A 17,310-nucleotide genomic window follows, 5' to 3' on the forward strand; every position below is an offset into this window, starting at 1 on the left:
CTGCGTAGAAATGCTATAGAGCAACGTCTTAATACCCCTAGAAGGTCTTGAAATGAGTAAAGCCTTAAAAATAAATAAAACCATTTATTAAATAGCTCCATTTTAAATCCCATCCCTGCACTCACTTTTAAACCCTCCTTCTTAACAACTGCCCTCTGCTCCCCCCTCCCTTCTTACTTCTTACTTACTTCAGGATTGCAACAATTTCATCGAAGATGGGGATATACTTTGAAATACACAATAGAAAACTATAAGCAAAAATTTGTATGAAGTCTTTTAAAAATCTATTTATTATCTTATTATTGTTTAGTATATGAATTTATCAACAGTCGTATTAATAAAAAAAATCACCTATCAACCGTTATACGGTGTTTTGGTAACACACTGTACAAAGACTGTACAATTTCTGTTTAGAATTATTACTAATAAAAAATCTCTAGCAACATTGTACTTGGCCGACTGGCGTATGCGCAGACTGGCGTACGTTTCCGGCTATACGCGTAATATGACAGTTTTGATCTGGTAATTTCAATTCTAATGACCAATTCACTATCATATTAGTATAATTCTATTTATTTACTGTTATTTGTCAGTTTTAATCCATTATTATCGGCATTTTGTAAATTTAGATTTATGTTATCGGAAAACGCTAGGTTATTTCAGACAAATTATTTTTTATTGTCTGTTTTTGTGTGAATTTTGAATGAATTACATGAAAGTAATGTTTTTTAATAACAAAAATGCGTTATGCGGATGTATATAATTACAAATTAAAAAAATCTACTTTTTTAGTTATCCTCTGGGAATTAATGTTATTAGTTTCTATTTTAGGTTTCAATTAATAAGGTTTCCATATTATCAATTTATCAATTGAATCCGTTGATCTATCACAAACTAGACAAATAATTATTACTAAACTAGCAAATTATCTTTTCGATGCCTAGTTATAAGCTCCTTTGACTTCTCTTGGTTTCTCTTGGACGCTGAATTGCAAGTTTTTGGCCATAACGTAATTTTATATTATGTACAGACGCTTGTAACGATACCTATACTTATTCCCACTCAACGTAATATACTTAAACAATAATTATCAGTCGCTTTAGACTAATCGTTTACCCTTTCGATTGCAATTTCCTTATTTACTTACTTAACTCTAACGATAAGTGTAGTCACAGACAAAATATTATTGGTGAGTCAGAAAGTTTCAATTTCTCTTTCAAAAACTTAATTACTATTTCAGCCCGCAGGGCAAAAATATTTGAATGCTAATTGTTGTTGTCTGCAGTTTACGATTTCTCAATTGCAATATTCTTACAAAAACAATTTTATTTTCAGTACATGACACGATAACATCACCATATGAAACGACATTCCAAAGTAACATCAAAACGGGACAGTCCAAAAATAACTTCGCATCATAACATTAACTGTTTATTTCATTTCGACCAAAAATGTACAACAGTAACATAATATAAAAATTAGTATGATAATAAATAAAATAGAACTTATTATTTAAATATGTATAAGGTTGTAATTTATAATAATGGACCCTCTTGTGAGGAGACATGTTTCAATAATTTATTGTATTCAAGAAGATTGGTGATTAATTGTTCACCTTTGTAGTGGAAAATTCATATTAAAAGTATCACAATCCTAACTTTCGCAAGCAGTTTTTAATGTTTATTATTAAAAAGTAATGATAACAACTCTCAATGAAAATATTAAAATAGTATAAGACACCAAAAATATAAAGATAACTTTAGCACAACTGGATCTTTAACTTAAATGCTCTAGTCTTACTGGAACCAACAATTACTGATATTATCATATATACAATAAAAATGTTTTTTTCCCAGTAAGACTAGAGGATTTGGCTTCAAATCCCAATTACGCCCATTATCTTTACATTTCGGTATCTTCATATATTTTCAATGTGGATTGAGAGTTGTTACTTAATTTTCAATGATTTAATTAATGTTACAACGGGTATTAACTTCAATAAGTTAATATTAGTAATAGTTTTTAATATTTAAGATCTATCTCTTGAAGTCTCGGATCGTGGCAAAAGAGGATCTGGACTGGGGCTGGGGTTGTGGGCGAGGTGCGGACGCAGCATTTTGTTGAGCGTTTTGAGCATTTCCAGGATATTCTGGTGCCAAAGTGGGCCTTTGAGCCCTGTGCTGCTCAATTAGCTTCCAGTTGATGTACCAGTAAGGTTGCTTGTCGACTGGCCACTTGCTGATCCTTTCCACCAGCTTCTGGTCTCCCCGGGCATCCACTGGCAGCCTCATTGTGGTGGTTGTGATAATTTGACCGTCTTCTCCAACGCGGTTTGCCAGGGAAGGGGGGGTGACGTCATCCTCGTCAGTCTTGAATCTGTCTGCGAGTTCAGGGTAGCCGATAGGTTTGAGTCCGGCGTAGAATGGACGCTGGGCGGAAGCCAAGGCGATGACAGCGAAAAGTGCAATGATGAAGAAGCCCTTCATTTTTCTGAAATAAAAAGGACTTGTTGAAATTTTGGTTACATAGCCATCAATTGAGCAAAATTTGGACAAATCGACCGCTAAAAGGTAAAATTTGAAATGACATTTACAATTCAATTGTAAATGTTAATTCTACGTAATATTTACATTTATAATTTCTTAATTTATATAGCCACTCCAAGCCACAGTCAAAACAGCCTTAAAACTTGCAACAAACTACCGCCCCTAGCTTCAATATAAACAAAAACTACTTTCGCCACTCTCTACTTAAATGTGCTGCATTTCTTCACTTTACGCATATATCGTTTACCCAATATATTGATCTTTATAATGAATTAATTAAATGTCATATTTGGTGAAATATCTATACTTGTGTTTGTCGCAGCACTGTCACTCACCGATTCCTGTAGGTAATTACGTTAATTTAGTATATATTATGATCAAATAATTTAAGGTTTCTATGTTTTTCGTATGTATTTCAATATAAATGTTGCGTACACATTAATCTGGGGACATTTTTTTATTGAATTTTTGTTTGAAGTTTATTTGTAGAACAACCATGTTTCATATATGTACAGTTTAAGCCTATAAAAAATAAATAAACATAAAAGGAGATAATAAACCACACTCTAAATTAGGGTAAGTACCTACTCGTATTATTACACTGAGAAAAATGAGTATTGCTGATTTATTAAAATTCTGTTTAAGGCGATGCACTACGTCGTGTAATATTTTAAAATGAGCCGCTATCAATAACAACCTTTACTTAGATGGCGATAAGGTTTAAATTCCCTCTTAACACCATCCATAACACCTGTTTTGATTTATGCAAGAAAAAAACATGGCCAAGAAGTGCCTTTTATTTTATTTTGTGGTTTTTTAGGAATAAATATTTAATTTTTTTCCGATCATTTTATAAATAACTTAATTTGTCACATTATACAATAAAATCATAACCGAAAATGGGTTCGTAAATAGGAGATTTTGAACTCTAAAGCAGTTTTCATAGGCCTATACATTATTTTTTTCTGGGCTTATAAAAAGACTTACCTATATAAAAAATACTCGATTATTTCAAAGGTCAAGATGTATTATTCTGGCAGTATTTAATTAAACCATCTAAACATTTTTAGGCGACTAAATTTTCAAACCAAAAACACATGTTTTTGCATTACTACTTATGGCATCGCCTTAAAATGTGATAGCAGACCATTTACTAATAAACTATAAGTACTTTCATAATATATCGGAACACGTGTTCATGTAGCTGCGTTTATTCTGTTATTACATAATGACGAAGTGCCAAAATACTAAAAATTTTATGCACACGTTTCCGTCATCGCCATAACACATTCGTGTTTTACTGATAGTTTATTAGAAAACCTGTGAATTCATTCGTTAAATGCCTACAGTCCCGTTATTACAGGATTATAATTAATTTTATATATTTCATGAATTTGCAATATTTTATATCAGTAATTTTTCACCCTGTATTGTACACATTATTCAGGAGAATTATTTATAATAAAAATTGCGTACACATTGATCATGGAAAACAGCTGTATGAATACTATTATACATATTTTTACGGCAATAACATAGAAATGAAATGACCACAATAAAAACAAATATATATAATAAACCATTAATCTCCAAAAATAAAACTTTGGAACCGATACAAAAATATTTTAAAATCGTTTGCTTAAAGGGGTCACGGCAAACACAATTATAATTGTTTGATTTATTGGTGTAACGCATTGTGATGGCACTGGACAAATACAATGTTTGATTGACCCGACATTGTACCTTCATTGAAAATTCGATGCGGTTTTCCATACAATACAATAAATATACGTAATAGGAATGATCCAGTTCGACATAATGGAATGACTGTATTGTTATCTTATATCCAAAACAGAAATATCATTCAATGTCCTTTACATAATTATATACATGACCTACTTGTTAAAATGAAAAAAATAACAAACTAACTATATTCATGTATTCAATGTACAGCACCTTGCGGAAAAACGATGTGCCTAATTATTCAATGGTTATTTCGCTGTAGAAAATTTTTAAAATTTTGAAACATGAAAAAATTATTCATTTAAAATTATTAAGATACCTTTCAATTGATTAAACGACAAGTATGTAATGGTATGTTGATGAAGGCAAGTAATGATTTCTTTAGAAATACATTTCTTCCTGTCTGTAATTAATAATAATAATAATAATAAGTGTTTTATTATCTTTTTTTTTGTGTAACAAATAGATATAATGATATCCTCACTGGGATCTCCCGTGCTGAGGGTTTCATTTACATATTATGTATAATTTAATTATAAGAAAATTAATATTACATCAAAGTTACAAATAAATTTAATTATGAACAAATATCATGCAATACAATTTTTTTTTTTTAATAATTTTAAAATAAGTAAGATGTTTTTTGATATATATATATGAAGTGTTTTTTGGTATAGTAATATATATGAAATGTTTTTTGGTATAGTTCAGTTGATTTTGTTTTAGTCTGTGTTTGATTTCAGTAAATTTTCTATTTCAGATCTCCCTATGTTAAGAATCCAGCTTTTTATTTCAGATTTAAATGTTAAAGTGTTGAGGTTTTTGAGTGTGAGTGGTATTTTGTTGTAGAGTTTAATACTATGATATAAGAAGCTTTTTTGCCCAAAAGTTGTATTAGTAATTATTTGTTGGAAAAGTTTTTGACCATGAGATCTAGTGTTTCTATTGTACGTGTTTGTTGTTATTTCTTGTGTTTTGTACTTATGAATGTAAATGAGTATAGTTTTAGAATATAGTTGTTTAATTGGCATGATGTTAAGATTGGTGAAGATTTCGTTAGTGCTAGTTCTTACAGGAACTTTCAGTATAATTTTCATTATGGCTTTTTGAGATTGATTATGATATTCGGTTAAAACTATTATTAGGTGAAATGTTTTTTTTAAATGTCAAACAACACAAGAGTCCCAACTGTTCCCAACCGTTTGGAGCCGGTAAGACCATAGCATTCCCAATTGTGGTATGTTGTGAAACTAGTGGTGGGAAAGAACTTGGCTATTCAGATCTGGTCACCAATCACGGCCAGTGATTGTCATTTCAAGCAACGTTTCAATTCTGAATGGTGGTCGTACCAGAGGGATACTGCGAGTATCTTCCACTCTAGAATGTGCCGCGAGAATACTATGTGTTATGATAGGAGTAAATTGTGAAATAGCATAGATTAATCATGCAAAATTTACTTGCGCACGCCAGGATGTGAAACCTCTACCTCTGGCTTGCTAATCAAGAGCGTTACTCCCCAACCATGGAGGCTATCAAATTTTATGATTAATTATATCTTCTATTTGGTGTTAGTTTTACAAACATCCTGTAAAAAAGTTGAATTGATTATAAATTTATTACAAATTCTAAATGCGCCAGTTATTTTCAGCAATAGTAAGAGCAAGACAAGTGTCGGTTAAATATGCTTTATGGCATATAAAAAATGGTTCAAGCCTAAGAAATGTTTAGAGATGGATGTCTTTTCATTGAAATTCATGAAAATATTTCCACTCCAGGTAAAAGATGGTAAAATCTTGTATGATTGCATGACAAGAAATACGATTTATTTCCAACAAAGAAAGCATTTAGAGGAGCAAATAATATACCACTTTAGGGATTTCAATACCTGGGATGATTTCCTGTACATGAAATATTATAATATATGTTTTGCGGAGCCCCTTGAAGCCTTTTTACTTATGATTTATTATCAAATCAAAAAAAAATTACCCACCTGTCTAACGTTTTTTTCTTTGTTTGAAACCAAGATTTACATTCAAAGAAAAAAGCTCAATTCAGTTTAAATAATTTATTCTCATTTGCTAAAACCTCTGTTTTATAAAATTTGGAAAGCAACAAGCTTTCGCTTTTTTTCGACTCTGACAAATTAAGGGAATGTTGTTAACGTGTCTAATATTTGCGATTAAAAAAACATAAGTTAGTTCGTGGCATTTACTACACTCTCTATCGCGACCTGACTGACATAAAATGTCTTATCTAAAAATATTGTTTTAATACTATGTAATAAATTATTTTTTGCAAAAGCACAATACTTCCGTCCACGTGTACTGCGCACAACACGCTGAGCCAGGAGAACTAACAATTAAGAATAAATACTTAAAATTGGGAGGAAGACATTGTGGGAAGGTCAGAATGAATTTTATTTTGCTGTTTTGATAGTTGGAAGCGATAAAGCACGTTGTGCGTTCTTCATGTAGACGAAACAATTTGTTAATGTAAGATTTTTTTCTTATCGACTACATATGTGATCATACAAAATTTTATATTGTATTTTAGTGTAACAATGGTATTTCTTGGATCTCCTCACTACAAGATCCTAAATTTATTTAATTCCATTTCATTAGGTTCGTCTTCTGTGTCGTTTTTAGTTGTATTTTGAAGTTTTTTTATGGACTTCTTTCGGAAAGATTTTAATTCTCAAAATTCACTTACAATTTTTTTTTCGTTTTATATCTGTAGCCATTCGTCAGAATGTGGTTTTATAACTTGGAATGTTTTTTTTTCAATTTTGATTCGATCTAGTGTGATGGATATGCGGTCTAGTAGAGGATTATGTATTTTTGAATAGTTTCAATAGTATATTTTTTTTAAGTATTTGTTGTTTTTTTTATTTTTTACTTTTGAATAGTTCAATCGAGGGCGTTCTTATGATTGCTTTCCGAATGGTCTTTATTATTCCTTTTTGAATTGTATTTATATACTTAGATCTAGCAGATCCTCATCATATTATTACATATTATATTTGAGAATAACATAAGAGTGGTAGATTTTTTTCATATCCTTTTTTTTTATTTACCACATTTCTTAGATTTTAAAAGAAATATTAGTAAGGCTTTTGAGTTTTTTTTTATTAGGAAACGACTGAAAATTTAATGTCACGTTTAAAAACTTAAGCTTTATTGGATTACGTTTAAGTTACAGTATTTATATATTATTAATTTTTCGAATAACAGCTGTCATTTTGTCCTGAATATTCTTTACCTCGTAAGCAGAAGATAAGTAAGTACCTAGAACCAGTCCCAAAGTTGATTCTTTTAGGAAGTAAACTGCGCCTGGTGACAATGACCTCAAACTTTATATGAGACAGCTAAACAATTAAAATTTTATCTTAGGGCGGTATTTACGTCCTCTGAAAAATTGGTCGTTCTGCCCTCCTGAACACGAATCGCGACAAAAACAAAAAACCTTAAGAGGATTCTATTAGCGAAAAATGTATTCTTGGTATACCGTATATTTTAGGTAATAGACATTAAAATCGCTTTACAAACGGATTCTACAAATGTTCGATTTCAAGCACAGAACTGGTTTTTATTTATTTTGTAAATAATTTTAAAAGAAAACAAGAAAACCAATAAGGTGAAACTGTCACTGATAATCTTAGCTATAATACTGTATTTTTTTAAAGTTGTTTCCATTATGTTTTCGTATATTTCTATTGTAAAAATATTTTTTTTATTAGTTTGCATTTATATTTTTTATTAAGTAATTTTTATTTTTTATTTAAATTCTATTGAAACGAAACGATAGGAAAACCTTCAATTTATCTGAAGCATATTTTTTAGTATTCATAATGTACCACCAATTCGTCATAAAGATTAATCAAAATCGTGATTTAGCATTAAGCTTCGCCTTAAAGCGCGGCCATGGTCTCGGAAAGCAAATATGTATGGCCACGCCCCATTTTTGCATTTCCTGGCTTTAATGATGGTAGTTAAATATTATAAACTTGTGCACTGTGTACCGTTAATTTTTTAGTTCAAATTGGTTCAAAGATGGCGATAACTCATTTAAATATACAATGGTTTTGACCTATTTGATTTGGTATCAGTAACATAGAGCGCAGGCAATGATTTTTTACATTTTTTTTACACAAATGTATGTAATGCAGCAAAATCTAACACTATATGACAAGTGAACAGTTGAAGTCAATAAATAGTTGCTACGCACGTCACGATGAATTCCTAGAAATATGTGTTAAAATATAAAATGATATATATATACGTAGTCAAGATAAATAGCATTGAAAACCGAGGTAATCCGAACAGCGGGTCAAAACTATTATATTGCAGGTCAGTTGTAAAATTTGGCATTTCCTCAATAACATAAATTCCCTTCAACTGTTGAAAATCTGTCCCACATCATCTAATAGCCTACATACTGAAGCCGGGCATAAACATACACTCACATATTCTGAAAATATATATTCAACATAATATTGTGTAAAAAAAATAATAATCATGTGTCATTTAACTATAATTTTTTTTGTTAAACTAATGTTTAAGACAAGATTTTTTTATGCATAGCACAAAGGGTAACAATTATTTTTTTATAAGCAATAATTATTAGCCTGAAACACTCATTCACATTGAAAAATCTCCTGATAAAAGATACATGACGCCAACGGGACTTGAACCCGTATCCTTTCGATTTCCGGTCGACAGCTCTGACCACTGAGCTATGGCGGCTTATCTCTTATCCGCGAAATAATTCAATATATACTAGTATTTCAATCAACAATTACTGCTTATTACATTTTTTCACCTGAAAACAACCAACTTTATTTTAAAAATAATACTTAATATTTGACAAGTTCTAGTATCTTCACCAAAAAATTTAGACAATTTGTCTCAACGCCATCTAGTGAGAGAGTTAACACTTACAATGCCTTTCTCATATAAAATAAAGTTGGTTGTTTTCAGGTGAAAAAATCTAATAAGCAGTAATTGTTGAATGAAACATTGTTTTATGTTATGTTTTAGTTTTAATATTCGTGTTTTGTCCTGTCCTACTGTTATTGTTATTCTAAGTTTTGTCATCACTTTGTATAAACAGTGTATTTAGTGTTATAATATTAGATCTGTATTGGGTAAGGCACACTGTAGGAATAATTTTAAGAACCATTAATACTGAATTACCATTTTTTTTTAAAGTTTGTTATACGAGTAGTTAAGCGCACTTGAAGTGAAATGACACTAAACTGCGCTATATAAATTCCATGTCATTATTATTATTATTATTATAGTATATATTGAATTATTTCGCGGATAAGAGATAAGCCGCCATAGCTCAGTGGTTAGACCTGTCGACCGGAAATCGAAAGGACACGGTTTCAAGTCCCGTTGGCGTCATGTATCATTTATCAGGAGATTTTTCAATGTGAATGAGTGTTTCAGGCTTATAATTATTGCTTATAAAAAATAAAAATAAATATGTGTCATTTAGCTTTCAGCATGTAAACATTACTTATCTATAGATTGAAATGTTGTTTTGTTGTAAGGAGAATAACAAGCGTTTATTAAATATAATTGCAAATAATACGGTATAAGTAGTCGAAAATGAATATTTCGCAGTCTCAACAGAAACAGTTTCCAAACCTTGTAATATTTGCCCGTAAAGAAAATTCTCCTATTAAATACCAAACAGGGGCATATTAATAATTGATCCGGGTGAAAAATGTGGAAAATTAGATTTCGAATATCAGCCATATTTTCGAAGGACAGATTGTTTCACAGAATTTGAACAGTAATTAATAAAATTACAAAGTTAAAAATCATGTTCTGTTATTATTTAACTATGGTTAGTAACAGAACTTGAAAATTAACAACGAAATTCGATGAATTGTTCAAATTTATTGAAAAAACCCGTCCTAAGCTAGGCGATAGTAATTTTAAACAATATAATGTAATAAATTAATATTAATATCCTTTGATTCACAATGATGTAACTTCTCACAACTTCCTTCACATACACTCCTTATCTATTTTTTTCATATATTTACATTGTCTCATACATATTCCATTATTATACCGGCCTAATTCATATGCTTTCAGTTATTCTTTATTCTCTGACCATCAACCCTTCACGTCAACATACTAAAAGAGTCCTTTTTTTATCCTTGTCATTGTAATGTTATTAATGCGTAATAACAATCCTACCAACATTGATAATGTATGTTCATAAATTTGCATTTTTAGGTGAAGTTAGCAACATAAAAAACCGTTATTTCTGGTGTATAACAAAAACAACTTGATAATGTTTAAAAAACAATCTACTGTGTTGAAGTTCTTTATACCTGGATCAAGGCTAAAAGGCTATCATCAGTGTATAATAAAAACATGGACATTTAAATGATTAAAAAACTCTTGCGAAATAATCAACAGACAAAAATAAAATGTATTTATGATGACGGAAGTTTGCTTGAATTATTTTATCGTTTTAGGTCGCTTTGGAAGCGTTCAGAAAATTAATGAATAAATATAATATTTTCTTATCAGTAATTCATAATAACATGTACCCTTATTGTATGGATCATTGACTTCAAATTCCGTTAGGCAATGAGAGAAAATGTTCACGCAAATCATATTGACAGTGCTTGTAATTTCACAACGAAGATAATTTTTTTTAAATCGGTCCTCCGTTTATCGCAATAATATTATGACAAAAAGAAGAAAGACATTATTTAAGATACAAATATCCACTCGGGCAAAATGTATTTATATGTTTGTTCATATAAATACATTTTGCCATATTATTTAAATAATGTAATTCCTCAAAATATTCAAATGCCGTTTAAAGCCAATAAATCCTCCTAGATTTCGCCGTCTATCCTATATTTTTAAATGTGTAAATTTGACACATTTTGACAAGCGATCGCTCAAAACGGTTTTTCAAATTTGTCATAATATGCCAAAAATCGCTAGTAGTTGCAATTTATTTTTGTTTGATAATTTAATATGGCTACGAAGGATGAACAGTAAAATCAATCGTACTTCAATCGTAATTACTTTTGAAGTACGATTGATTTTATAAATAAAACGTTTTTTTCTCGGTAAAAAGAATTTTAGTGTTAAATTCTTTTTACCGAGAAAAAACGTTTTATTTATTAAATCAATGGTACTTCAAAAGTTATAACGATTGAAGTACGATTGATTTTACTGTTCATATGGCTACGAAGGATGAACAGTAAAATCAATTGTACTTCCATCGTAATAACTTTTAATCTTACAAGATACTACTAAAAAAATTATACAAAATATAACTATGCACTTAATTTATCTTTTCACGAAAGTGGTTATTTGTTAATAAAACGGTTTTTTCTCGGTAAAAATAATTTAACATCAAAATACACTAGAACTATAATCCTTTTATTTTTCGGCATTTGAAATGCCAAAAAAATCTAACTAACTAACTAACTAACCATCACGCCGTTTCCCCGCAGGGGTAGGCAGAGAGGACGGACCGCCAAACAACTCGGTCTTGGCACACACTCCTTGCCTCATTCACATTCATACATCGTCTCATACATACTCTTCTATTGTTCTGACTCTTGACATGGCCGGACTCAAGTATCTGATTCACTTGGTCGTGCCATGTCTTCCTCGGGCGTCCCCGACTTCTGCTACCATTCACATTTGCATCGTATATTCTCCTTACACTCCTTTCTTCGCTCATTCGCTCTACATGCCCAAACCATCTAAGCGTCCCTTTCTTGATCTTACTCATTACGCTTACATCAGCCTTGCACTCTTTGCGGATATCCACATTCCTCACACGATCATACATAGTTTTACCACACATACGCCTCAGGGATCTCATTTCAACAGCATTCAATCTACTTTCATCCTTTCTTTGCCAGTTCCATGCCTCACTTCCATACATCAGGGTAGGTACCAGCACTCCATTGTGGACTGCTAACTTCGCTTCTTTGGACAATTTTTTGTTAGCGCCAACTGCGTTCAGTCCTCCATTAATGGAGTTACCTGCATTTACTCTTCTTTCAATATCTCTGTCAGCCTTCCCATCTCTCGTAAACATGCTTCCTAAATACACAAATTCATCCACCTGCTCCAAGTATTCCTCATTCACAACTATATTGCACACTGTTTTCGTACTTTCTCTTTCAAACACCATTACTTTAGACTTACTTACATTCATCATTAACTCATTCTTCACGCATACTTCGTTCATCCTAGACACGAGAGACTGCAGATCATCCATACTATTAGCAATCAGCACCGCATCATCAGCATACAACAGGCAACATACTTTCAGATTACTCAAATTCGCGCCCAATCCCACATTTTTCAATTCTTGCATACAATTATCCATGTATAGATTGAATAACCACGGTGACATTACGCAGCCTTGTTTAACACCTTTTGTGATATCAAACCACCCCGTAAAACCACCGTTCACCCTAACACATGCAACGCTTCCCTCATATAGAGACGCAATTGCCTGAGTCAGATTCGCATTCACTCCATACTTGGACAACACCTTCCATAGCTTTTTCCTGTCGACTCGGTCGTATGCTTTTTGTAGATCTACAAAGGCACAGAAAAGTTTCTGGTTTTTTGCCAGAAACTTCTCGGTGAGCATACGCAATGAGAAGATCTGGTCCATGCACCCCCTTCCACTCATAAAAGCACCTTGCACATCCCATATTTTATCCTTTGTTTCCTTTCTTACCCTTTCAATCAAAATTCTACCATACAGCTTGCCAACTGAACTTAGCAGGCTAATAGCCCTATGATTCCCACATTCCATACGTGACCCTTTACCTTTGTATAATGGCATGATCACTGCCCTTCTCCAATCTAAAGGCGTGTAACCTTCCTTTAAACATTGGTTAAAAAGATTGCACAACCATGTGAGAATTATACGGCTACCTCCTTTAAAATATTCAGCAGCAATATTGTCGAAACCGACAGCCTTACCATTCTTCATACACTTAATTGATCTTTCTATCTCATCCATGCTAATTTCGGTAACATTCAGTCCATCATCGTTCGTATCTGATTCGCCGCTAGAATCACTGTCACTCACTTCGCTTTCAAAGACTTCCTCGAAATACTTCATCCATCTCTCTTTTATTTTTTCCTCATTCGTCAACATTTTTCCATCTTTCGATTTTATTACTTTCATGCTTCCGGTTTCAGGGCCACACCGGGACCTTTTGACTTCCTTCCAAAACAGCTTAATGTTTTCTTGGAAATGGTTTGTCATTTTCATTCCTTCTTCCTCTTCCAGGCGTTTCTTTCGTTCTTTCACTCCAACTCTTACTTTTTTCTTACATTCCTTATATACTTCTTTCGCTCGATCCTTCTCTTCGCTGGAAGCACTGCCAGCCGCAATCAGACATAACCATGCTTTCTTCTTCTCTGAGACCAGTGCTTTAATATCATCATCCCACCATGCATCACCTTTCTTTCTACCTTGCGTACTTATTCCACACACCTCTCTAGCAGATTCACAAAGACTCACTTTTATGTGGTTCCATGTTTCGTCTATGCTTAGACCATCCATTTTTTTCTCATTCAATCTCATCTCTGCACAATTCACATACTTACTTCTCTCATTATCGTTTTGTAGTTTTTCTATTTTGATTCTTGTTGGCGTTAGTACCGTTTTCACTTTAGAGCGCCAACCGCGAAAAAGGTTTACTCTCGACACCACCAGAAAGTGGTCAGTTTCAACCTCTGCCCCTCTGAAAACTCTCGTGTCCTCGGTAACGGCTCTCAACCTAGAGTCAATTACTACAAAATCGATAATTGACCTCTCATTTCCTCTTTCCCACGTATATTGGTGGATACCTTTATGATCGAAAAAAGTATTGGACACAAACAGGTTCCACTCTAAACATACTTCAAGTATTCTGTTCCCGTTGTCATTCGTTCTTTTATCCCCAAACATACCTAAGGCCGATTCAAATCCGTCACGTCTAATTCCTACCCACCCATTCAAATCGCCTGCCATTATAATCCTTTCATTAATATTTTTCAGTCTCATCACATCATTCACACCAGTCCAAAAATCATCTTTCTCTTCGTCACTCTCAGAATTGACAGGGGCATAACAAACAACAAGAAACACCCTTGTCAAACCGATTTTGAACCTAATCCACATTATTCTCGGACTTACACATTCATACTGCAACATACATTCAATCATTCTGGGAGACAGTAGCGCTGCAACACCTTGACAAGCCCTCTCTGTATCTGGTCTCCCAGACCAAAAAAATCGATTGAAAAAAATTATATATGTTTCGCTGCAGTGAGAAACTCTCAAATTTAAAATCAAATGCATAAAATTGACGTTAAACCGATTGAAAAATAAACCAAAATCAAGAATTTGATGTAGATCCGAAAAATTTAAATTCAAATTTCTTTTCAATCCCAGCTATAATCATTAAATCATATGAGCAATTATGCATGCAACTTGATTAACAAGTTTGCCTTCGTTTATATTCACCAAGTTTTAAAAATTCAATTTCGCATTTACTAACCTGTTAGAAATATATAAAACTCGTGTAAGAAAAACCAAAACTGCACTCAACTGGCAAAAAATATCAACTGACGTGTTGGCGCAACGATTTCAACTCTCGAACTGAAGAACACAAGCGTCGTCAGTTGTTTATATCACGATTAACTTGCTGAAATATACATACTAATTGTGTTCTTCTTGATAAAAACATGCCAACAAGTTTCTGCCGAAGGTCGGTGTATAATCAAGTTGACGTCAAGGGAGAAACTTGTAGACATTTGCACCGAATGACCTGACGCATTCACACGGTGGTCAGAAATAAAAATAAAAATCATATTTTAAATTATTGATTATTTTGTGCTGTAGTTTATTTAGACGTCTTAAATAATATGTATTTATTGTTTATCAGTAATCCGCAGGAGGTAATATAATTTGCTGTCATACCCTTAAATTAAATATACCATTCCTGAGAGAAAGTCCAGTTATATCCAATTATGTCCTAAATACTGTATCTAAATTTCACTAGTAAACAATTAGTTAATTTAATTAAGTGTTAATCTCAAGTGACCTACCAGGTAAGTATTGTAAGTAAGCATATATAGTTAGTAATAACATAGTAGAAATGTATTATATACTTGTCAGCGCCCTTGAGGTGATTTTTCACAAAAACGGCGCTATTAAATCATCCAAATATTATAATTTTTTTATTGCAAATAGCTCCTACAGCACCTGCAAGGTTATCGATAAGGATGAACACATAATTTATTCAGCATTCATTTTTATTATTGAGAAAAAGACATTTTTGTACCGGGTTATATGTACAAAAATCTCCTAGATCACAAAGCCGGGACACTCATGCAACTTGTATGGGACAAAAAAATTCATTATATTTTTAATCAATTTTTCTCAATTATTAAAACATCTTAAAATATTTTCGTTAATTAAAAAAAAAACATTTTTTGGAGGTTCTCATACAAGTGAGGAGGCTGATTTGATTCAGTGTCCCGGCATTGTGATCTAGGAGGTTTTGGTTAAACCCACTCACTTTAAATCTCTTATAATTAAAAGTGGCTAAATAACTTTCTAAATAATTAAAATTGGCTAAATAATATTTTTAACTACATGGAGGAAAATGAAAATTACTGATTTATTAAGAATCTATTCAAATTGTAGGTAATACACGTGCTTTTGCCTTGAAGGGAAAGAAATGGCGAAGTTTCTAAGGAGTAAGCTGGAGAAGTATCTGATAACTAATATAAGTTCACCAAACGTGGCTAAAGTCATTTTTATTCTGCCTAGTGGACTTTCTCGAGGGCGATATAATAAAATTAGTACACAAATTTTAAATAAATTATAAGTGTTCGATCATTAATCCGTTCGAAACACCCTGTAAGTACCCGCACGCGTTAGACCGCTTTGTATTGTAAGCAGAATGATCGATTATTCCGTCGGATTTCCTCAACGAAACGGGGAAACCCCGATAGTACATTTGTAGGTACACTCCACAAGGCATACATACAAGCTGATTTTAGGAAACTTCTGGAAAATAACAAATATCGCCAACCAGTTCAGGCCATACAACGATATGGATTTCCCAAGATGCTCGATATGTTTTATATGCAGGCTGTTCAGATTCGTACTTGACTTACAACCAGTGATTCCTGACATTATTTTGAGTAAAAAATAGAAAATTACTTTTGCTTTCTTTTGGTAAGGCTCCAGCCAGACTCTCCCAGCACATTGCCATAACAACAACAACCACAACGATGTCAATTTAAAGAGTGATTCTACTCGTAGTTTTGTGAACTGTAGACCCAGCGTCCAAAAAACTGTGTTTGTAATTTTTCTCTTATTTTAAATCAAAACCGAAATTCCTCCGAAATCTAAAGATTTTTAAGAAGGTTCTTAAATACCTGTATTGAACGGAGAAAATCGAATATCTCTAATTTATTAAGAAACGGTTTGCAAACGGGATTGCAGGCCCATAACGAATGAATTGATAGGTTTCTTGAAAAACTTTTAGTGCATGGTTTTAGTGTTCCGATATGTTAGGAACTTACTTAAAATTTATCAGGAAACGACCTACAATCCCGTTTTTAACCGATATTTTTTTCAACTAAAAACATAAGAAAATCAGTAGGTATTGGACAGTCGGGTTCAGGGATTGAGCAGTTACTCGGCTGATTGACCAGTGATGACATGTGGAAGTTTTTTTTTCGTTTTTGAAAAAAAAAGCATAAAAAAGGCACCGAAGAAATGCCTGACATTATTTGTACTCCAAATAATGCCAGGAATAACAGATTGAAGTGAGTCAATTTAAAAACCTGCATATACATTTTTTTTGTATTATTGTAAAACAATGTTGTTGTCTTCCTTTTGTCTATATGTGGCAATTTTTTTCATCTACCCCTGTAGAATGGAGGGTTAAACAAAATTTCCCGTATATGTGATAACTTGTGAAAAATGAGCACCGCAACGCGTC

At 32.4% G+C, this 17,310-nt stretch overlaps 1 protein-coding gene across 1 annotated transcript; it reads right to left on the reverse strand.

The window, feature by feature from the left end:
- Window positions 1–1,418: 1,418 nt before the first annotated feature.
- On the reverse strand, window positions 1,419–14,981 carry LOC149426151 (uncharacterized). Its single transcript, XM_089635901.1, has 2 exons — window positions 14,851–14,981; window positions 1,419–2,490 (listed from the first exon to the last, which is right to left on the reverse strand). Exon 2 carries the CDS (start codon window positions 2,484–2,486, stop codon window positions 2,037–2,039), a length of 450 nt encoding a protein of 149 aa, XP_089492027.1. The 5' UTR covers window positions 2,487–2,490; window positions 14,851–14,981; the 3' UTR covers window positions 1,419–2,036.
- Window positions 14,982–17,310: the final 2,329 nt, after the last annotated feature.

The sequence above is a fragment of the Hesperophylax consimilis genome, chromosome 1 (assembly GCF_061612785.1).
Source record: "Hesperophylax consimilis isolate HC1 chromosome 1, BYU_Hcon_1.0, whole genome shotgun sequence".
Classification (NCBI taxonomy): domain Eukaryota; kingdom Metazoa; phylum Arthropoda; class Insecta; order Trichoptera; family Limnephilidae; genus Hesperophylax; species Hesperophylax consimilis.